Source organism: Protopterus annectens, chromosome 6.part1, assembly GCF_019279795.1.
Source record: "Protopterus annectens isolate FY-2018-M chromosome 6.part1, PAN1.0, whole genome shotgun sequence".
Taxonomy (NCBI): Eukaryota; Metazoa; Chordata; order Ceratodontiformes; family Protopteridae; genus Protopterus; species Protopterus annectens.
In genome coordinates, this window is record NC_056738.1 from 152129652 (window position 1) to 152154265 (window position 24614).

A 24614-nucleotide genomic window follows, 5' to 3' on the forward strand; every position below is an offset into this window, starting at 1 on the left:
GGGAGAAACTCTTCTTCACGTGGATGGGAAGCCTGTTTCAGATAAGGGGCAGTTTCTGCGATACACAGCTGTCTCTCCATCAAGTCCTATTCATATCACAGGCAATGTTTATGTCTCTAGAATGGGCCAATTCTAATGCTGTTTGTTTTGCAGACATGCAAAAGGTCCATCAGATTGGAGTCCAAAATTGCCTTGTATGCCAGGCATTGATCTCCCTTCAAAAGCATGTAGAAAATGGAATACAGGAATAGGGCTTTGAGGTGGTTTGCATAGAACTTATTACTTACACCCTGTATTATTTTAGTGAAGAAACAATCACCTGCAAATTTGGCCAGCCAGAGACCCTTGATATTGGCCTTGACTTATGAGACATAGATGGCAAAAATCAGCAGCCCCAGGACAGATCCCTGAGGGACTCCACTTGTGACTGGTCTCTTTGTAGAGGTGGACTCTCCAATTCTGACCATCTGGGTTATGTCTGTGAGCTAGATGGCTATCCACCAGGTGACATAAGGGTACATGTCCAAGTCTTGAGTTTGTCAACAATGCCCAAAGTGGAACATTGTGTCAAATGCCTTGGCCAGGTCAAAGTAGGCAGTGTGAACCATTCTTCCATCATCAATTCCTTTGGCATCCTTCTCAAAGAAGTCCACCAGGATGAGTAGGCATGCCCTACCCTTGACAAAACCAAACTAGGTAAGGTCCAGTGTCTAGTAGTTTCCTATGTCATTACTGATCATTTCCATGAGAATTCCTTCCATTGTTTTGCACATGAGACTAGTGAGACTTATGGGTCTGTATTTTCCATGGTCTGTAGATGACCCACATTTGTACAGTGGAATGACTGTCTTGTTCTTTATTCATGAGGCATGAAGCCTGTTTGGAGGCTATGGTTAAATAGTGATTCCAGAGGGTCTGATATGTTATGCTTCATGCTATTTAGAAGGCAACCTGGGATATTGTCATGGCCCATTGATGCAGTGTTCTTGCCATTAGAGACAGCATTGTAGATCTGTTCCCTAGTGATAGTAGGGGGAGTTATATTGATGGTATTTCCTGTGGGGAGGCTCATCACATCATTAAATTTCCCCTATGGGTAAGAGTATGTTAGGAAGCTGGACATCTTCCAGATCTGTGGGGTGGCCTATCTCTGCCCCCCAAACCCTATGGAACACATCATCCCACATGAAAGCTTTTTGCTCTGAGTGCACTCTCACCTACATGTTAAAGCACATAGGCAGGATGTGCTCACAGGCATATGCTTCACAGGTGCAACACTTAATGATCCTGCTGGGGGGTCATCCAACTGGCAAATCAAAGCTCAGATGAGTGGGCAGCAGCCACTCACTCCCATCCTCCACTGCCAGCTCACTCAAGTGTGCAAGCCACTAAATGGACTTGCGTCATCCAGGCTGTATGTAGGGCTTTATCCATCAACACTACAAGTGCTGGCTTTTATCTGTGTGTGTGTGTGTGTGTGTGTGTGTGTGTGTGTGTGTGTGTGTGTGTGTGTGTGTGTGTGTGTGTGTGTCTGTGTCAAACTCTGGAAACTTATTATAAACTTACATGTAAATGACAAACCATTTTGAAATGTTAGTGTATTTGTTAACCTACAGTCTCTGTTCATAATCCTAGACAGACACATTAAAGAGATATCTCACCTCTAGCAGGCCATCAGCTGCATCATGAAGGCACATGACCAAGGTTCCGACCCGCACCATATTGTTTACATAAGAAAATGATATTAGAGAAACTGTTGAAATATGATGCAAGAACATGATCAGAAAGTCCTGTCAAGACAAAAGAGAGTAAATAAATATATGCATAAAACCGGTGAAAAATTAAAAGTTAATTTTTTCAGTCTAAAAGATGATTATGCTTTTTTTTCTGAAATGGAAACACGGATAGCAGAAGTGTTATTTCACGGCATCTTATCACAAAAAAAAAACAAAGTTCTACAGGAAACTATTTTTTAAAACATTACTGAAATGTTACATACAAGGAAAAACATTTTCCAGTATCATGTTTATCAATTACAGGGTTACAAGAAAGCTGGATACAATACTCACAGAAAGTGAGTACAAGGTAGAAAAACAATTTCTGGATGAGATACCAGTCTTTAAACAGAAAATAAATTGCAAGTACAGTTGTGTAAATAAACTTACCGTAACAGTAGATGTTCATATTACTGCTTTAGTAGCCTTAGTTATAGGAGTTGTATCTTGCCAAGGATATAACAGCCAGCCAGCTTCCAAAACTTCAGGGCACCTTCCATGTGCCCAAATTGTCTGGTAACTCAAGCTAAGCTGACTAAAAAACAAGTTTGGGCACCGAGCCCTTCTGAGCTTTTCTGCCAGCAGAGAGAGTGAGGGAGGCTGAGCCCAGAAAGAAAAATGCTGGGAGGAACAAAAAATAAATATGCACACCCCTGGCATAAATAACATACCAAAAAGCAAGAGGAAGCAGCTACTGCAGCAGTGATCACTCAAACATCTACTGTTATGGTAAGCTTACTTACACAACTGTAATATGTCCATCATGCCGATCACTGTTGCAGTAGCTTTATCTAGCTTACTACATTTAGAAGATGTTAGGAGCAGAATCCGGCAGCCCCTTGAGAATAGTCCTTGGAAAGCCTGATCTAGACTTACAGAAGGAATCAAGCTTATAGTCCTTTGTAAAAGTATGTACAGAGGACCAAGTTGCTCCTTCTAGAATCCAACCCTTTCCAAAAAGCTGGAGATGAAGCAAAGGCCCAGGCAGAGTGGGCCTTGACCACGCCTAGAATCATTTCATTGCGGTGATTATAACAAAAGATAATAGCCTTAGATAACAAGGCCGTACTTAAGTTTTTTTTGTGGAAATCCAAGGTATGGAGTGTCATATCTCCTTCATTTTTGGGTTCAGGAAAGAAAACAGGAAGATGGATAGTTTGGATTAAAGTAAACTCAAACAAAACTTTAGACATAAAAGAAGGATTAGTTCTCAAAGAATACTTGTCTATGTGGAAAAATAAAGTAGGATTGACTCATCGTAAGAGATTTCAACTCAGATACTCTTCTTGGAAAGGTCAGAGCAATTAGTAAAACTGTTTTTGGTGTTAAGAAAGCCAGATTAGCTGGTTCAAATGGAGCAAGTATTAGCTTATCTAACACAAAATTAAGATCTCAAGGAGGGGCCACCAGCTTTCTTGGATAACTCTTATGCAAACCCCTTTCAAGGGCATTTTGACATGAGACTGCATTGAAAGAGGAGGATCTATGGGCAGAAATGCTGAAATGGCTGACAAATGAACCTTGATAAAGTAGTAAGAAAGGTCGTAGGATAGTAACTCACACAAATATTGTAAAACCAGATAACAACTAGCCCTGAATGAGTGTTGGCACCAATTAGAAAATCCTTTCCATTTGCTAATATATGATTTTTTTTCTCCATTAGTACCTGCTGTACATTCACAGTAAAGAGGTCCCTAAAAGGAGTTAAGACCCTATCATCCAGGAAGTCAACTGAAGTCGATTGATGTTGGGGTGTATCAAACACCTCTGTTCTTGTGTGAGTAAATCCAGTCTATGAGGAAGCTTGTGTTAATTGCCTCTGGAAATTTCAAAAAGAAGGGAGAACCAGGGTCACACAGGCCAGAAGGGAGTCACCACAATGATCTTGGGGGATTCCTTCTAAATCTTCAGAAGCACCATGGATAATAATGGATAGGGTGAGAAAGCATACAGGAGCATTCTAGCCCAAAGAAAGGGAATGAAAAGGCATCTGTTTTCCAGGCCTTTCTGTATGGAGTCCTGGACCAGAAACTTGCCAGCTAATTGTTCAGAGATGAGGCAAAGATGTCTACTTGAGGAACTCTTTACAGATGGATCAAATCTTGGGAGACTCCCCTGATCTATTTCCAATTGTGAGGGCCTGGCTTTGTCCTGCTTAGTCTGTCTGCCATGCAGTTTTGCTCTGACAGAACACAGGATACCTGTAGTGTGAGATTGTGCTTTGAAGCTATATCACAAGGTAACATGGCTAGCCTGCAAAGGGGAATGACCTGGTTCTCCCTTGCTTACTGATGTACCGCATGACTGTGGCATTGTAACAACATGAAGAGGCCTTGGGGATCAAAGATTATTCAGAGAGTTAAGTGCATTGATCATGGCTTGTGTCTGTACTTAGTGTCCTACACACCTTGCACTTTTATCTTAAAACTGCTCCCCAAGCAACACCCAAGGCATCTGTGGTGACTAACTGGTTTGGAACAGGGAGGGAGAAGAGGAGACCTGGCTTTAGGGATATCTGTTGTCTCCACCAAGTGATTTCTCTTCTGACAGACCTGAGCACTGGGATTTGAAAAGACAAAGGGTATTTGTGCGTGTACCAAAGAGACTTCAGATATTCCACTGTGTCTTTTTCATATGGAGTCTTGCCAGGGATATCATTAGAATCATAGAAGCCATGAAACCCAAAATATTGAGGTATTCACTCGCAGTGGCCTAATTCTGCGTGGAAAAACCCTATAAATAGATTTAGATATAGATATATTTTTCTTATGGAAGAAAAGTTCTTTGAACTGTGGATCTAATTGACATACCAGAAATGTAATCCTGTGAGGAGTCAAGAAAGACTTACTTTAGTTATTGAAATTTGTTTACTAGAAAAGTCCGGCTGTGTGATTAATACCCATTTTCAGTGGAGGCCCATGAAGAAAATCTCCAGAGGATTAAGGAACATCAAATCAAATACTACTACAAATGTAATTAAAAAAAAGCATATACACATACAATTTGGTAGTGGAATGAATAGGATACAATTAAGCATGAGCAGAGTTTTGAATGTTCTCTTGGAATCCCAGCGTATGTAAAAGACCTCTCACCCAAAAAGGAGAGATTCCTGACACACTGACAAAATCTCTGCAAAGATAAGCAGGACATCTAAATATGTAAAATGTGGATACCTTTTAGCCCACAATGAGCTATAACTGGAAGTAGTCCATTTGTGAACACTCTTGGTGCAGTGGATAGTCCAAAGGGTAAAGCAGAAAAATGACAATGCAATCCAGATACACCAAAAGCATCTTTTAAATTTAGTGTTACCAGAAACTTGAATGAGAAAGAAGAGGTAAGACGTGAAGTGACATGTTGAACTTGGGGACTATCACAAACAGGTTTATGAAGGAGAGATCCAGAACTAGTCTCCAAATATTTGCTTTCTTTGGTAGCAGAAACATCCTTGAATAAAACCCCTTTCCCACCAGGGAAAGAGAAACTGGTTCTATCACAGCATGTGATGGACAAGTGAAATAAGAGAGCTTGGTCTGGAAGTTGAAGAATTACCCCCCCCCCCTACCAAAATGGAGCAATTTCCTCCCATTGCCATCTGTAACCTTGATGAATGATCTTCAGAACCAGATTGTCTGAAACTATGTCTGAAGCTATCTGTTGAAAAAGAGAAAAGTGAAGATTCAGACATTCTGGAAGACAAAACTATGTGTCAGGGTGTGAATGGAGAATAAAGTCTCATGATTAGTCATTCTGACATATCGAACTGTCCATGGTTTGGAGAATTCATTGAATTCTTCTTGGAACCCCCTTGAAACTTCTTAAAGTGCTGTTTACCTGCATTTTGTTTAGACTGTTTATTTTGTTTCTTATCAAACTTGGATGAGGAATTAATGAATCCCTTGGAGCATTTGGAAAAGGAGGGCTAAAAATTGGATTTTGTGTATCATCTTAAACCTCATCACATTTTTATCATTCTGTGGAAGATGGTCCAAAAAGTAAATCTCTAGAAAAAGGTGAATTTAAAATATTATTTTTAATATTATCTGGGAGGTTCTGAGAATGCAGTCATGAAAACATCCTCAAAACAATACCAGTTGCTATAGTCCTTGAAGTAACAACAAAATCATAACACACTGTATACAATAAGTAGTGACTTGAACAACAGAAGAAAATAATATTAAATCAGATTTTTCCTCACAAGAAGAAACTGTAGACAAAACATTCCTCAAACTTTCACAATTAGTCAGGACAAACTTAACATATGAGCGTGACAGATCAAAATTCTGAAAATCAAAGTTGCAGAAGCATACACTTTTCCCATACTTACCAATAATCTTCCAGTCCTTATCAGAAATAACAGGATTGGAATTATTTATGTTTAGCAGCAGAAAAATTAGCTAAAGCTACAGCTTCTAGATCAGATTTGTGAGGAGTGCATATAAACTTAAAAGCTTGAGGTACTTTATTCATCCTATCTGCCTTTTTAGGGGCGTCTGGCTGACTGTCAGGAAAACTGCAGGCAGTAACATGCACATCCTCTAAGGCAGGCAAAACTGGAGGAATAGGTCCATGTTCTGGAAATTCCTTCTCTGACAGTTCACAGTATTTTCTGAGGGACTGAGAAACCTCAGTGTTTTCCCTCTGAAAACAATGGCACATTTTATAAATTGTCTCAGAGAAAGACATCCCCCCACGGAGAATCAAAAACCGAGGTCTCCCTTGAGTCTGAATAAGAAATCTGAAGAGAAAATCCTGTACCTGTACCTTCATCCACCTATCCAGATTCAGAATCTTGGATCTTTTCAGGAAAAATACACCCCTTGTTCTTTTACCAGAAACTACCTTACAAGAAGGATCAACAGCATGAATTAAACCCTGAGCCAAAGCCAGCAAACTACTCCTGTCGAAGGAAGTTTGAGGAGGAGTACATATGTGCTTAGCTTTCTGCTTCTTTTTTGACAGGAGAAAAGGGACCAACAGTGTTATTAGTGGCAGCAGCAGCGTTGCTAGGGATGGGAACAACATTCTGACAAAACAGGGTAGCCTATCCTGTTCCCTCATCCAGGACCAACAAGCATAACTCTGCCTTGCCCACTGAGAGGACTCCAGCAGCCACAGAGGATGTAGCTAATCCCTGGTCCACAGTGGCTCTACGTGCTACACCACAAGGATTTGAGGTAAAAGATGAGTGGTCTGAGGTACAACAAGTGGTCACAGTAGAGTAATCCATCTATGACTGAGGCAAATTGCTAGCCTGCTGTAGTGGCAAAGGCTGTTTGCTTAACTGTTTCTTTTCTTGGCAGAAGAAAGATCAACTATGGGACCAACAATTTGTTCCATGGTCAAGCCAAAAATGATGCCTCTTTCCAAGGGAAAACAACCAGCAAATGCCAGTAAAAATAAAAAAAAATCTTTAAAAGTCAATTTTTTTCTAGACAAACACAGTGAAAAGTACTTTAAAAGACTTTACCAGCCCCACAAAGTAAAACAAACAACATTTCTTAATGGCAAAATTGTTTCCAGTTACTTTGAACAACTTTTAAACTGACAGGAAGAAAGAGCACTTCTGTTTAAAAGCACAGTAAAGTTTTGTGACAGCACATAAAAACACAAACTCCTACTTTATTTGTACTTTCCTCTTCATGAAAGTTATTTTAAACAGCTAATTTATTAAATAGAGGTATTCCCCCCAAAGGGGACAATCTGTCCACAAAGAAACAGCACAAGCTGACCACTGATCCTCGACAGATCATCATGATGATCTGAAGAAAGCTTAAGAAGCTGAAAGCACTTATCTCAGCTGGGAATTTCATGTGTTTTTAACATTTTTATTGTTTTTATTTGAATAAAGTGTTTTTATCACTGTGACACAGTGCAAGCTTGTGGTGGTGTACCTTGAAGACTTTAATACTTTGTTGTACTGTTTTGGGACACATTTGGCAGTTGGGGTTGATTGATTTTGATGTTAACAATGAAGACCTGAATGGGATTACACATATTCTAGGGAAGCTCTAGCTGCTACCTCCAAGAGCCATGCAGCGCTGTGATGAAAGAGGATTTCCAATAGAAGTTTCTGGGTGTCTCAAGTAGAACAGTGACCAAAGTGGAATTCCATAAAACAGCAGTAATCAACACAAGTTAACTACACCTCAACTCAACATGCAAAAATTTGGAATGAATTCACACTTTGTAAATCCATTTGACAAAATGAATTTCATCAAAACACATCAATTTCATAGACTATTTCCAATGGGACACTGAAAAATAATATATCAGACAGACATGCTGCATAGCACAGATACCCTCTGAAAACTGCAGCTCTTAAGACATGTCTCATGCTACATACAATAATCTATACAGTGTAGGTTTTCCTGTGTTTTAAGCCACAGATGACCTACTGAAATACCTTGGGTGTAGGTTTATCTTCACAAAAATATTTTTATTTATTTCATTAAATGGGCTTGAAACTCATTTCATTTAATTTCAAAGACTGCAGCCCTTCTTCTACAGGCCTGGTTGTAGCACATATTTTTAAAAAGTATTAAGTTAATATCATGACATGTGGCTTGTTAAGCCTTGACACCCCTATTACATTTGATTACTTGAAATAGAACACTGCTGTTTACCACTAAAGGATAAACTGTAAACCCTCAATGAAAATGATTTGAAGTTTCAGTAATCCAGGTCTTCGATACAGCACACAAGGGATGCAGTTTGACCAATTAAAATACAGTTCATCAGCCAATGAAAATACAGTTCATCCAGAAATTAAAAATCTAAACTACTAGAACATCATCCAAAAATGAGGCAGCAATACCAATGCAATATAATGAAGAACATGATGGATGTTATTGCACATTATGAAAAAGTTAGCCTTTACTTTGCAAATATGTTGGCAGAGGGTTAAAACTCAGCTGTAATTCTTGTGGTACAAGGTTTGATTCCCTTCATTTGCCTACTGTATCACCTTGAGTAAGTCACTTAAACAAAATCCTGGTTGCCGCTGAGAATGGACTGTGTGTCTAAGTAGGCCTACCTGGTTAACAAATGGGTATTATGTTTATATAGTCACTCAGAAAAAGTTTAAATACTATATGCCTAGGTATCCCACAGGATGAGGTGGAAACTGCTATTGGGAATAGGGAAGGCTCGTCTGCCCTGGATAGCTTGCTACCACTGTAACTCTCACCAGGAAAAGTGGATTAGAAAAACAGATTAATCTATTTTTTTACTTTGTGCTTTACCTTCTGTTATTATGTTTTTGTACTTATTTATTATTTAATTGCTTTATTATCGGTTTCTGTTTTTACTTAACTATTTCAGGTGTTTTGGATATAAAGCACCTGGACTGAAAAATGAAGTTCAAAACACTGTTAATCTACTAGTTAAGGCTTAATCCACATAAAGACAGAAAAAAAATCCAGTCATGACTCAGCCATCCAACCCCTCCACAGCCTATTAACTCACCTACCAGGGGCGTCACACCACTAGTAATGTAATGCTATGAATTTTGCCCCCAAGTCCTCCCAACTTCAAGGCATAAATTAATGGCGAGGACACTGGGAATATTTGGAAAGGTAGCAGAGGTATGCTGCTGCAGCTGATGCGATTACTGAATGTATATACTATGCATGTGTGTCCAGGTTAAGCTGTGTCAGAAATAAAACAAATAATTAGATAGGGATGGGAAGAAGTCTGAGTTATGGCAAATGTCCATACTTCTAATGTTATGACATCATCCTTAACTGGTGAATTTTGTAAAGACTGCCCCTGCTTTACACAGCTCATTCAATTCTACTTCACATTTGCTGTTTATTTTTGAGGTACAGTGCCATTTTTTGCATAACCCAACTCACAGAGGGTGCACAGATCTAACAGTGGTGAAGTATACAGGCCCAAACCAAAGTGTCTTTACAAGTTGAAATCAATCCACTATTTTTTATATACACAGTTCTGTATAACAGACAAGACACACATCCAATGCTTACACAAAGGAGAAGGCCTTCAGCTTTGTGCATCACTACAATGTATTAATCTTTTTACATAACTCTAACCGCAACAAAAACAGTCTCTCTTCAGCACTATTCATAGACTTATCCAAAGCCTTTGACATGGTGAATCACCAACTATTCTTGCACATTCTCTTCTCTCTCTCTCACTTGATCCCCACAGCATAACTTCATTTAAATCTTACCTTGAAAACCGCCAACAAGCAGTACTCTGGAAAAATTCACTATCTGACCACCTTCCTATCTCTCTAGGTGTGCCACAAGGCTCCATCTTAGGACCACTTCTATTTTCCATCTTTATCAACGACCTCCAGTCAGCTATCCCTCATACTACCTGTATTCAATATGCAGATGACTCCACTATAATCTGCACAGCTACCTCTCAAACTGAACTTCAGACTCTTACCCAAAAAGCCTTTAACACAGTAGAACAATGGTTCTCACAACGCTGCCTTCTACTCAACCCCAAGAAAACTAAGCTACTACTCTTTTCACCAACACGAAATCACATCCCCCTAAATTTCACTATTACTTCCAATAACAGCACTAGTATTTCTCCAGACACCACCACAACATTATTAGGGATTACTATAGACAATAATCTTAATTTTGAAAATCACATTAACACTACCATAAAATCTGTGAACAAAAAAATAGGTAGCTTATACAGAATCAAACCCTTTCTTACTCCTGCCACTAGAATTACCCTAGCCAGAACTCATCTGATCTCTACTTTACTTTATGCATGCCCTATTTATACCAATCTCTCAAAAAAAAATCTCAATAAACTAGTTATATGCTACAATAACATTGCTAGATTTGTTACCGCATCCCCATTCAGGACACATCATTGCCTTAATCTTAGACAACTAGGTTGGCTTGAACTTCCCAATCAGATTCAACTACAACAACTTATAATAGCTCACAAAACCCTGTACCAACCCACAAAAACCCCAATACTCAATAACCTTATTACCCCTTATTATAATCTTAAACATCTACGGTCTTCTAAAAAACTTTTGATCAGCACCACTAGACCCAATAACTCTGCAGGAGACTGCTTGTTCTCCAACTCAGTAGGAAAAGTATGGAATAAATTACCCTCAGACATCTCATCTCTGACTTCTCTCCCTCTATTCAAAAAAAATCTCAAAAAGTATCTCAATAAAAAATGGTTATGCCCCTGCACTAACCCTGTTTTTTCCTTCCCTGTCATCCTTCCTTCCCCTGAACCCAATTACATCCAATAACTCAGTAGGGGACTCTCAGCTGCTCAACTTTCCACTATGATTTGGAATAAAAGACCCACTGCCTACTTACCCTAATGTCTCTCCCTTTCCTTCATAAGAGTATCCCTGCCTCTCTTTCATAACAGTAACTATTCTACTTCCTCTATGAAAATAATCTAATCCTTAAACTCTACCTATACTATCTCTGATACCTTTCCTATCTTTCCTTCATCTCTGTTCACATTTATTATCATTTCATTTAATATGTTTTTATAATGAGGATTGTGCTAAACACATCACACAGTAACTGATTTTCTATATTTCACATGTGTGTAAAGAGTACTCTGTTATGAACATCACATAGCCTGTTACTTTTACTCACTTAAAAAGTAATCTCAAAAAAATAAATAAATAAATAAATAAATAAATAAATTTTCCTGTTTCCATTACATCTGCATTTATTTTTATTGTTACACTTTATTAATTGATGTACTAATAATTTGGAGCTTTTCTCCCCGGGCCTCTACTGAAAATGGACATATATCCAGCTAGACTAGCCCGGTCAACAAATGTAAAATAAATAAATAAATAAATACATAAATAAATAAATAATTCAGAGCTATGCAATGCAGTACAAAGCATATTCCTCACCCATTGCAGACCTTCCAAAAGCTAATTAGCTAAACAGTGTATCAAGTACATCAAAACACTGCCTCTGCAGTAAATAAATATTCTCCTCCTGAATCCTCCCAGTTTGAAGATGCAACTGTTTTTAAAGTAAAGTAGCAAGAGTATACGGCAAACTAGTTGTACAGTAGTAGTAGTAGTGGAGTACTGTACTATCTGTACATACTGGTTGCATAGCAATGACAGCTGTTGACTTCAAAACAGGGAGAACTACAGGAAGCAACTGAATGGGTGGGGCTTTATTATTGCAGGTAAATGACCATTACCTGTGATCAAGTAAAAGAGTCATTCACTTTCATCCACAGACTGCCTCAGTATATACCACTCATTATAATGACTTTATGACCATATACACCTTAGATGTCAATCTATCAGTAAGACTAGCCTTAGGTAAAATAGAGTCCTAGGCAAAGGACTTACTACAAACACTCACCAACCAGAAGCAACCCAATACCATATTCATGGGTGACATATAAAGACATCACACATGTAGGCAGAGATATTCTTGCATTTTGTACATAGAAACTCCCTGGACCAAACTGTCAATATGCTGACCAGGAGAGCAAACAAACTGGATTTGGTCCTCAGTAATATGGGAGAGTGCTGCACACCCCCTAGTGTAATCTCCTCTCTGGTTAGGTCAGACCACAAAATTGTCTCCCTCAAAGTAAAAATAAAATCTGGAACTACAGCTAACGCTGGATTATTCAGAAACTGTTCCAAAGCTAATTTCCTATTTTTAAGTGATAACACAGCAAAATGTCATACCTCCATAAATCCTGAGAATACTGCTGCCTACATGGAACTGTTCATAAAAACCTCATACAAGTATGTTAATAGCTGCATAGAGGCAGCTGTAAAGTACAGTTTTGTACCTACCATAAATGTAGATGTTCGAGGATCTCCATTGCTGCAGTCCTGACTAATGGGTACTCCGCTGCCCTCCATCGGCCCGAATACCAAAGGGCTAGATCTGGCGTCGGTCATGGCGCCCGAGACTGACGTGGTGTCAGTATAAATGCGCATGACTGACGCCATAACTTTAGTCTTTCTTGCCTCAGATGTCAGAATGCAAAAAAAAACACCACCCAAAAACCCCAATCTAAAAAGAAAAAGGGGGAAGGAGGGAGGGAAAATTGGACTGCAGCAATGGAGATCCTCGAACATCTACATTTATGGTAGGTACAAAACTGTACTATGTTCGTCGTCTCCCATTGCTGCAGTCCTGACTAATGGGTAGAATCCCAGAGCCACGGAAAAAACAAAAAGGGGGTCGGACAACTAAATAGCCTGAGGAGCTGCAGACATGCCCTGTAAGACTGCAGTGGCAAAGCCAGCCCTAGCCGTAGAATAAAGAGGCAAATGATAATGCTTCGTAAAGGTATGTACAGAACTCCAGGTAGCTGCCTCTAGAATGTCTTTAGTAGCTACCCCTCTTAAAAAAGCAGTAGATGTGGCCGTAGCCCTAGTAGAATGAGGCCTGATCCCAACTGGAACCTCTTTACCATGATGAGAATAACAAAAAGCAATACAATGGCCAATCCACTTGAAATAGTTTGTTTCGAGACAGCCTTTCCACGGGAAGTCACAGCAAACGAAACAAACAACTGATGAGAACTTCTGAACTCTTTGGTTCTGAACAAATAATATCGTAACTGCCTATGTACATCCAAAGAATGCAAAACTTTTTCCCCTTCAGTTTGGGGGTCAGCATAAAAAGTAGGCAAATGTATAGACTGGTTCAATGCCACATTAGAAACCACTTTAGGCAGAAAAGTAGGATTAGTACGTAAGGAAACTCTGTCCCTGTGAAAAATCAGAAAAGGTTCCACTGCCATGAGAGCCTGTAATTCAGATACCCTTCTAGCAGAAGTAACAGCCAACAAAAAAGCAGTCTTCCAAGACAACAACTTCAAGTCAGTCGTAGCTGCAGGTTCAAAAGGAGGCAGAGTCAGCTTCTCCAAAACAAAATTAAGATCCCAAGCAGGAATAGGAGCCCTCCGTGGGGGTCTTATATTCTTTGCCCCTCTCAGAAATTGTTTAAGCAATGGATGTGAAAATAAAGGAGGGTCACCAGCATAGTGAGCAGAAATAGCTGCAGCATGCACTTTAATAGAAGAGAAAGACAAACCCTTGTCCAATAACATAGTCAAATATTGCAATGTACAACTCAAATCAGGCAATGTGACCTCAAAGCCTTTAGCTGAACTCCAAAGAAAAATCTCTTCCATTTATCAGCATAAACTTTTCGAGTACTAGGACGCCTGGCTTCCAAAAGAACATCCAAAACTTGTTGAGGGAGCTGAAGGCCCTCATTCTCTAAAACTGAATGTGCCAGGCTGTCAGGTGCAGGGATCGCACCGGACATTGAGAAAATGATTGTTTTCTTGAGACAATAAGTGAGGAATCCGTGGTAATGGCCAAGGGGCCTCCCGAATTAAACTCCTCAACAGAGGGTACCAATGCTGACGAGGCCAATCCGGTGCTATAAGGATCATGCACGGTTTGTCCCTCCTGACTCTCAACAGGACTTTTGGAAGAAGAGGCAGAGGAGGAAAGGCATACACGTGAAGGTTGCTCCAACTGAAGGATAGTGCATCTATTTTCCAGGCTTTCGGATGAAACAGCCTTGTGCAAAACAGAGGTAGTTGGAAATTCAGAGGAGAAGCGAACAGATCTATGTCTGGAGTTCCCCAAGCCATGGTCAACTGACGAAACACCTGAGGATCCAACTTCCATTCGTGAGGATCCACCATTTGTCTGTTCAGAACATCTGCTAACGAATTTTGTTCCCCTGGCAGAAACTGTGCTCGAAGAGTGATGTGCAGATCCAAAGCAGTTTCCCATAACAGCATTGCTTGTCTGCAAAGAGGGTAAGAATGAGTTCCCCCCTGCTTGTTGATGTACCACATGACAGTTGTGTTGTCCGTTCGAACCAACACCAGTCCCGGGCGAAGCAGATCCTTGAATGCTTTTAAGGCAAATTGAACTGCCAGCATCTCCTTCATATTGATATGCAAGTGAAGCAACTCCGGGGCCAAAGGTCTTGAATCCATTTTCCTTTGAAATGAGCACCCCAGGCTGACTCCGAGGCATCTGTCGTTAATATCTGACTTGCCTCTGGTTGGGTCACAGAGAGTCCCTTGTTTAGGTGACATTCCTGAGCCCACCACACAAATTCCTTCTGGATGCAAGGAAGAATCCGAATGACAGTGTCCAAATCGTGGCTGTGTTGAGTCCAAACGCTTTTGAGATACCATTGTAGCTTCCGCATATGCAGTTTGGCATTGGGAAGTACTAGAATGCAAGATGCCATGAACCCCAAGGCTTGAAGGACTGTCCTTGCAGTCAGCCTGGACAGGACTGATAGCTGTAGGAAGTAGTGGTGAAGATTTCTTTGTTTGTCCGGGGTAAGAAATGCCATCTGAGTCGCTGTATTCAGACTCACACCCAGAAAACACATCTCTCGTGAGGGTACTAGACTGGACTTTATTTCGTTCACAGAATACCCCAGGCATCTGAAAACTGTCATCACACACTGCAGATGTCAAGTAGGTCGTGCTTGTCTTGAGCCAGTATCAAACAATCGTCCAGATAGGGATAAATCTGAATTCCCCGTAGTCTGAGAAAAGCTATTACTGGAGCCAGGACTTTCGTGAATACCCTGGGCAGTAGATAAGCCAAAGGGCAATGCAGAGAACTGATAATGCAAATTCCCAGTCCGAAACCTCAGGAATTTCCTGCAACTGGGCCTGATAGGAATGTGAAGATAGGCCTCCTTGAGATCCAAAGTCACCATCCAGTGATCCCTGCCCAGCATAGGCAACAGCTGTTGCAGTGTTAACATCTTGAATTTGAATTTCTAGAAAGGTGTTCAGAATGGATAAATCCAGAATGGGTCTCCAAGTATTTCCTTTCTTTGGCACTAAGAAAAGACGGGAATAAAACCCTGTGCCCCTTTCCGCCGAAGGAACTTCCTGTATTGCTCCCAACCGGAGCAGAGAAGAAATCTGTGCCTGTGCTTCCAATTTTTGCTGATGAGGCACATCCGGCATACCGCTGAAAGGCGGGAAAGTGTGAAAATAAAATTTGTAGCCTCGAGTTACAATGTCCAACACCCATTTGTCCTGGGTAACCAAATGCCAATTTCCGTTGAAAAGTCCCAGTTTACCGCCCAGAGGAGCTGCCAGCAAAGCAGAGTCCGGCAGCCGAAGACACAGGTCATTGGGTCTGCTTCCGAAAGGACTGACCCTTGCCCTTCCCAGCAGAAGGGGTAGAGGAACTCAAAGACCTAGAAGTAACAGGGCCCTGAAAGGAAGCCCTACCTCTACTACGCCTCGACTTGCCTCTAGAACGAAAATCCGAAGAGGGAAAAGACCATCCCTTAGCAGGCCAATTCCTATTGAATTTAGGAGGCTGAACCTGTAAAAATTCCTTCACTGTCTGCATAGATTTAGCTTTTTCCTCCATTTTTTTCAAAACTAATTCCACAGGAGGGCCAAAAGAACATCAGACTGCAAAGGAGCATCCATAATCTGAGCTTTAACATGCTCCGACAAGGACTGATCTTTAAGCCAGGCATGTCTGCGAACAACAGAACTAGTAGCAGCCACCCTGGAAGAAGCTTTTAAAGCATCAAAACCACACTGCAGAGAATGCTTCCCAACCTGGTCTGAAGCATGCACTAAATCCTGAAGCTCCTTACAGTCAATACCTTCAGCTAAAGCATCCACTTTACATTTCAATTGACTTAACAAAAAATTCTGATACTTGAGCATATGAAACTGACAATTCAAAGCCCTCATAGCCAAAGTAGAAGAGGTATACAGTTTTTTACCCCACCTATCCAGGGCCCTAGCATCTTTGTCCAGAGGAACTGGATTCTTAACCACAGAGGCCTTAACGCCCTTGGGGCCTTGAGAAATAGTTTCAGGATCAGCCCTAGGGCTCTTAAACAAGTACTTGTGAGCTTCCGGAACCCTGTAGTATCTATCTGGTTTAACAGGGGCAGGAGGCAGAGAATCCAGGTTAAGGGCAGCCTCAGAAAACACATCCTGAACAACATCCAGTACAGGAGGAATAGCCAAGGGCCTGTGCTGAGGCAAAACAAAAATTCTCTCAGCCTTTTACGAGAATCAGAATAATCCTGGCCCTCCCATTTGAAATGTTCCCTCATGGAATGCAAAGTTTCAGAGAAAGAAAAATCTTCTGGAGGGGACGCAGAGGGAGAAGCATCCTCAGCCCCGAATCAGAATAGGAGGAAATCCTGAAGGCTTTCCACAGAGGAATCAGACTCAATGGAAGACTGAACCAAACCCTCCAACTCTGTCTCTACCCTGGGCCTCTTCTGAGGGGGAGGCATGGAACCCCTAATTAAAGAAATCAAATCTTCAGCCATCTTCAGCATGTGCTTCCTAGGAGCTGGACCCTGGGGAAAAGCACCAGGGGCAGATTTGGACTTAGAATGGCCTTTGCCTAGAGAAGGAGGAGGCTTAACCACCCTACCAGGGGAGGGAGCCACAGACAACAGAGGAGCACCCTCAACCTGGCCTAACAAAGGAGAAGCCACCCCTGTAGTAACAAAGGCTCCCCTTGACACTCAGGCACACCGTCAGAAAGAGCCACTGAAGCAGCCAGTGGTTCAACAGGACCGGCGTCCGAGCGGACGCCCCATCCTGCTTGGACCGCAAAGACTTTTCTTTGCGCTTCCTAGAAGAGCCAGTCGTCGGAGAATCCGACGGCATGTTGTAATTACAACGGTTACCAAACACCAGCCTAGCACAGTCCAACCGACGTTTAATAGTGCGCTTATTAAAAGTAGCACAAAAGCGACACCCAACAACGTCGTGCTCAGGCCCTAAACAAGGAATGCAGAGTGAATGGTAATCCCTATGAGGAATCTGTTTCCCACAAGAAATACAGTTATTAACTTTTTCTGACATCCGACAATACTGAGACAAGAAAAGACAAAAATAAAATGTCCCCAATGGGGTACTTAGCCCAACTTGGTCTCCGGTCTGAAACTCGAAAACCGACAATTCCAGAACGCCGAACGGCACTTGCAAATTCTGCTTCTGCTCAGGACAATGCGGCAAGAAAGACTGAAGTTATGGCGTCGGTCATGCGCATTTATACTGACACCACGTCAGTCTCGGGCGCCATGACCGACGCCAGATCTAGCCCTTTGGTATTCGGGCCGATGGAGGGCAGCGGAGTACCCATTAGTCAGGACTGCAGCAATGGGAGACGACGAACATCTACCAGACAAATTCAGAGCTAATGCAAAAAACAAGCCTCCTTGGTGGAATCACATAATCAATAAGCTGTATTATAGAAGGAAGAAATCATAGCACAAATTATGAGGTGTAATATCTAGCAGGATAAAAGCACTCTCAAACTAAACAATTCAGAGGAAAAATAAGGTCCACCAAAGCCAAATCTGAGGTAAATTTGGCCTTCCAAGCCAAGGACAACCACAAAGCATTTGTTAGCTCTGTCTGCAACCATCAAAAGCAATACACGATAATGTGTAGAGCTCGTTCTTAATGGAGCCATTTATACTGAGCCAGAAGATATAGCAAACATACTGGCAGATCAATTCAGCTCTAACTTTACCCCACTTTCTCCCTCCTCAATCTCCCATCATGAAATACCATCAAATATAACTCCCCTACTATCACTAGGGAACAGGTCCTCAATGGTCTCATTAAAGCCAATAACACAGCACCAATGGTTCCAGACAATATCTCATGACTCTTTCTAAATAGCATGAAACATGACCTATCTGGCCCTCTGGAATCACTATTTAACTATAGCCTCTAAATAAGCCTTGTGCCTAAAAAATGGAGAACAGCAGCTGTCATCTCTCTGCTCAAAAGTGAGCCATCTACAGACCCTGGGAACTACAGACCCATACGTTTCACTAATTTCATATGCAAAGTCATGGAGAATAAAAATTATCATTAATGACACAAGAAAATTCCAGACACTGGACCCAACCCAATTTGATTTTGTCAAGGGCAGATCATGCCATCTCAAACCTAGCAGACTTCTTTGAGAAGGCCACCAAAGCAATGGATGATGGCAAAATGGTTCATATTTTCTACCTTTACCCGGCCAAGGCATTTTGACACAATACCCCACTCAGGCATTACTGACAAACTCACGCATTACTGACAAACTCAAGAGGTTAAGTATTAACTCTTATGACACCTGGTGGATAGCCAGCTGGATCACACACAGATCTCAGGAAGTTAGAAGTGGGGAGTCCTTTTTCATACTCACTTCTCTGAAGTTAAGGCAAACAAATCAAGGGCAGATGACTGCAAATTATGAGCAGTCACATAATCCCCCATTGACACTAATGTTTTCCATGAAGGGCTAATACAGACAAATAACTTGTGTCACAGTCATGGACTAAAATTAAATGCAAAGAAATGCATAATAGCATCCTTCTGGAAGCCACAACTCCCTGGTAACTATCATATTGACAACACACTTCTAACAGTCAACCCAGTAGTTAGGGACTTCAGTGCACACAGACAGTAATCTAGTGTTTGACCATCATATGTCTGCAGTAATAATGAAATCATTCTATGCTGTGCAACTTATAAACAAAAGTATGTCATCTAGGTCTGAAGAGGTCATTGTTCTACTGTATTCAGCATTCATCAGACCAATCATTAAGTGCAATGCCCCCTTTGATATGCACCTAATCAGGCACATTCAACAACTGGAATGTCCACAGAGGTTTCTCACTTAGAGAATCCAGGGCATAAGCAACATGTCACCTATGCAGATGACCTGAAATCCCTATTCTCTGAATTTCAGTTCCTGCAGGCTGTTGAGGGGAGATCTATGCCTGGCATATAAAGCATTGTCAGACCCCACCATGATGGTCCTCCCCCATATCTGCAAAACAAACATCACCAGAATTACCCATTTTAAAGACTTAAACCTTGCCTGTGAAACAAATACGACCTGCTGGAGAGACACAAATGTATCCCAGAGATTACCACTTTTCTGGAACAGGCTCCCATCCCTGAGAAACAGAGTTCTTCCCTAACCCAATTCAACTGTAACTTGGAGAACTGGATGAGGAACAGGAAATTCATCCCTAGATTGGTACCTATGTCTCTAATGGATACAGGCAGCTGGTAAATGGTATGTCTGGTAGACTCCTGCTTGCAAATGTTTCATCTCCCAAGCTCTGCTTACACTTTTTAAGGGTACCCTCCCCTGTTTTTCCCTCATTCTGATCTCAAACCATCCAGACAGATTAATTATTTCTTGCTTTTTCACTATTTGCCTTACCATTTAGTTGCCCCCATGCTTTTAAATCAACATAACTGGGTAGGAATCTTTTGTACTTAAGTCTGGAAATAGTACCTGAATTAACCCATAGGTATGGCAGACACAAGGCCACTAGAAGCCATAGAGCTCTAGATGCTTTTGAGATGCATCTTAGAGCCATTTGTAAAGTTTTGATATAATAATGGCCAAAAACAAATCATGAGTAAGGGCAGATAACTGATTATTTTTTCTTTCAAGGAAACATAAGTTGTGTCTAAAGCTTCATGTTCCAAGCTAAGAAAATATTAGTTCCCCAACAAACTGAAAAGGTAAATGTAAGGATATGTAAATCCTATATGGGAGTAGTGCCTGCCTTCTTATGTCTTCTGTATACCACTCTGGCGTTACATTGGGATAAAACAAAAAATCATAAATTATCAGCAGTATATGTTATACAGTTGAGGGTTGGTGAGAAGAAACCAAAGCACAAAGATAAAATCCACACAGAGACAAGGAGTTCATGCAGACTCCACACAGAAGTAATCAACAGCCAAACACTCAGCGGGATAATCAGGCACTGTTAAAAGGCAGCAGTCCTTGTTGTGGCACTCTACCAATAATCAGTTGCTATTGCATACATCCTGCTTAGACCACCACAGACAACCACTTACTGAGTACAATGTTAATGTTTAACTGTGATGGAGAGTGAAAAAAAACTTACATTGCTTCTGCAAAGCCACAATCATAACATTTTATTTTGAAGAAATGACAATAGTGCCTATCACTTTCATCCACTGACAACCACTGCAGCCAGCAATTAAAGCATACTTTATTAACTGCATATAGCTCAGTTATCAGAATGTAATTAAATAAAAACAGTTGGCCATGGTAATTACTTTAACCTCCCCCAATACACACACATACATACAAACACACAGATCTGACTATAAATTACAGCCACATTTTCTAAGACTGTGACTGTGCATTTCATATGTTTGACTGCAATCAAATGAATGAATAAATACAGGAATTTGTCTTCTCATTTCACACTATTGTCAGAATACAGTTCAATGTATGTAAACTCTCCCACCACATACATCACAACTTCTTACCACTTAGGAAAAGTTAAAAGGCAATGGTGGATAAAGGACCCCAATCTGTGACAGCTGTTAGCTTTACATACTTAGAAACATTCTAGAATAACAGACTTTGCATTAGCATGCTGTCTATTTGCAGGCTGTGGAACTTGAAACTTGAATGTCTGCTATTATTTAGTGACTACAGTCCTCACCGTTCTGACAAAAAAATCTATAAACCTAATCAGGAACAGATCAAAATATGAGTAAAATAAAAAATAAGAATTTCAGTGCAATTTAGTGTATCTATACTCCCCCAGACACACAACAGTGATCATCAATTAAAGCTACTTTTATAAACCATACACCTCAGATCTTTGCTAACAGTGAAATGAAGGAGTAAATATATAAGTAATTGCCATACAGGAATGTATCTTGTCAGTTTACTGCTGTCAGAACATAGTGTGCACCTGACTGTACCCCTATGCATCTCAACCACTTAGTTTGTGAATCAAAGAGAAAGCTAAAATAATGCTGGGTAATGAACCAGTATTATGGACAGCTGCAGCTTAGAAACTTGCTAACATAACAAGCATTGCATTCGTTTTTTTTTTTACTGTTGTTAAATCTGAAACTCTAATGTATGCTATTATTTAGTGACTGCAGTTCTAACAGATTCGACTTAAAATCCACAAACTTCATGAAAAGCAGATGAAAACAACAGTGAAATTCTGAAAATCAGGGACAGTTGAGAATATCTATGCCACTCCCCACACACACACACACACACACACACACACACACACACACACACACACACACACACACACACACTGCTTACCTTCCTACATGCTGGCATATACTAAAAAACACATTGTTTACACATTCATTCCAATGCACTGCCACAGTTAATGCCCTTTATTTTCACAGTAGGAAAGGCTCTTCATTGCTTCATGTAGCAAACCTGTAAGAAGCTTGGAGAGTGATGTTTCCAATTATCTGCATGGACTGGAATACGCTTGTTGTCAAGCTCTTTTAAGTCATTCCTCAGAATTCTGTGCATTAGGGGAGTTTTGAGAAACAGGAATGAAAATACAAAGTCAAAAAGTTGACCTGTTGGTCAACATTCTGATTTTTACTAGTGTTTCCTTTTTCACTTTTTTTTCTTTTTAATTTGGGGGGCTGCACTCCAGCAGCCAGTACCACGAGCATAGCTGTGTCCAGACTGTGGGGCTGACATGGTGAGCAGATATTACATAATGGTGAGTAAGGAGGGTGAGGGAAGGAGCCTTTGAGTCTCAGCATGATTTCTGACATGTGAAATGAGCTCACACATAGCCACTGCCATACAACGCATGATTAATGCAATGAAACAAACCTAACCCAATTCATTAACAATTGTTTTAAACAAGCACTTTCCCTGGTCTGGTAGAAAACAGAATCCATCTTCATCTCAGCTGTGTGATGCAAAGTGTGAAGATCTATGGAATTATGCCTCAAATTATACCAGCCTTATGTGCAAACATGTTACAGAACCTTTGACATGGACTGCACAACAATCATCAGCACATCATTGTATTGGCAATACAGCTTGTTAGTCTACACTGAGACTATGTGGTGGGAAACACAAGCCCATATACAAATGGGGTAAATCCAAATGAGATGCAAGGCCCAAAACATCTTCAGCCTCTCAACACTCACAGCACTTGCACTTGATGTTAGTTCATGTTGTTATCATTGTGCAATACAAGGAGATTTATAGTCAGGACCATAAGTGCAGATTGGAGATTGCAATAAGCATAGTTCTTGTCAATCCTATATTGCTCAGAATGAGAAATTCAGTAACCATGTGGAAATGAGTACAGCTATCAAAATACCCACTAGCTGAAAATGTCCACAGCAATCTTTATTTAAATGAGTATTATTTGTTTTTCAGTTTTGTTTAAAGTGATTTGTCACAATGCAGGACTGCATTGTTGTATCTGCTGAGTTAAATGCTGTGGTGTGCAGTTTTGCACAACATTAGCCATATTTATTTTGGGCCTTTTTAATAATAAGCTTTGTAAACTTTTTTACAAAATCCATGGTCCAACTAAATTTATCTTTTTCCTGCCTGACATCATGTAAAGTGGCTGTCCACAGACTTTAATGGATGCCTCTTTGCACTTGTGCAACTTGCATCCAATAAAGTCTATGGACACCTCTCACGTTTATCCCTCAGTTGATGTCACTCATGTTAAAGACCAGTGTTAAACCTCAGTGTCACTGGCACTGGGAAAATGAATCTTAAGAAGTTTTTTTTTTTTAACATCTGAAAAAAAAATGCAGAGATAACAAGAATACAGATTGGCACTTTATACACCACATATGGTGGTGCAACCGGTAAGTCATGAAAGCATGAATTAAACACCAAGTTTCTAAAAAGAAAACACATCCATTCTGCAAGGTAAAAGATGCTCTTTAAATAATTCCAGTGACATTTAAAATGTCAGATACTGTATTAAAATAATATACTAGAGAAATGTTAGCGTGTAAATCAGCTTTCACATGTACATTATATAACAAACCTGTTCCCATGCAGTAGTCAATGAACACAGATGTATGAGGAATTAAGACTGAATGTGCAGTGGTACTACTTAAAATGGTAAGAGATGCATATTTTAAATAATTCTGTTGTAAAATTTAGTAAGAAAAATATGTATTTTCACATGTTCTTTGGAGTAAAAATGCATAACAAAGCTCATGCATGAGAACACACAAAGGTGAAACAGCTGCATAAGCTTGATATTGTGAATGCACACCTTAAAATAAGTTCCATCATATACTGTCATTTTTTTTAAAAGTAAGACATTAATAATACCACTGTATGACAGCAATAAACATAGCTCTCAAATTTCCATCTCCAAAATGTGGAACATTGCCTCTCATAATGTGGAACAAATGGGCAAAAAGTGGAACACTTACAAGCAACTTACTTACATCTTCAACTTAGAAGTTCACAGGATGGTTAAAATGTGTTACTTTATAGTTAAAAGCAGTTCATTTGATGAATTAATATGATTTAGTATTATTTACCATGGTAAAAAGTTAAAAAAAAAATTCTTCACATTGAATGTGACATACACTTTCAATATGAAACTAAAATAAATATGGACGTTAAGTCTCATAATGAGGTTCACTTAAGAGACATGGCGATATATCATGACTGGGGTTGGCAATAAAGCGTCTATATCACGTTATCAAAATCTTACTATATTGAATCACTAAAGGTCGACCTTTATTGATCGATGTAGTAAACACTGAATAACCCCTAAATAACAAAAAGCAAACAAAAATAAAAACTAACTAGTGCCCCCCTACTTAAATATTCCAACTCCGAGACCACACTACATTGAGGTAAATGGAAATCTCCCCCATGGAGATTTCCGTTTACCTGCACGATGTTCTGCACTTTCGATGTTGTGGTGCCGACAATATCAGCTTAGATATTGTCGGCTTTCGACATCGTGAAGTAGACCCACAATAAAGCTTTATCCATGGCTTGCT

At 40.2% G+C, this 24614-nt stretch overlaps 1 protein-coding gene across 2 annotated transcripts in view; it reads right to left on the reverse strand.

Moving 5' to 3' along the window:
• CERS6 (ceramide synthase 6) overlaps positions 1-24614 on the reverse strand; it is a 1480586-nt gene that overhangs the window by 257780 nt on the left and 1198192 nt on the right. For both annotated transcript variants that reach the window (XM_044075592.1, XM_044075593.1), the window contains exon 7: positions 1662-1790. In XM_044075592.1, the coding sequence (XP_043931527.1) occupies positions 1662-1790 (129 nt within the window). The remainder of the gene's footprint in view (positions 1-1661; positions 1791-24614) is intronic.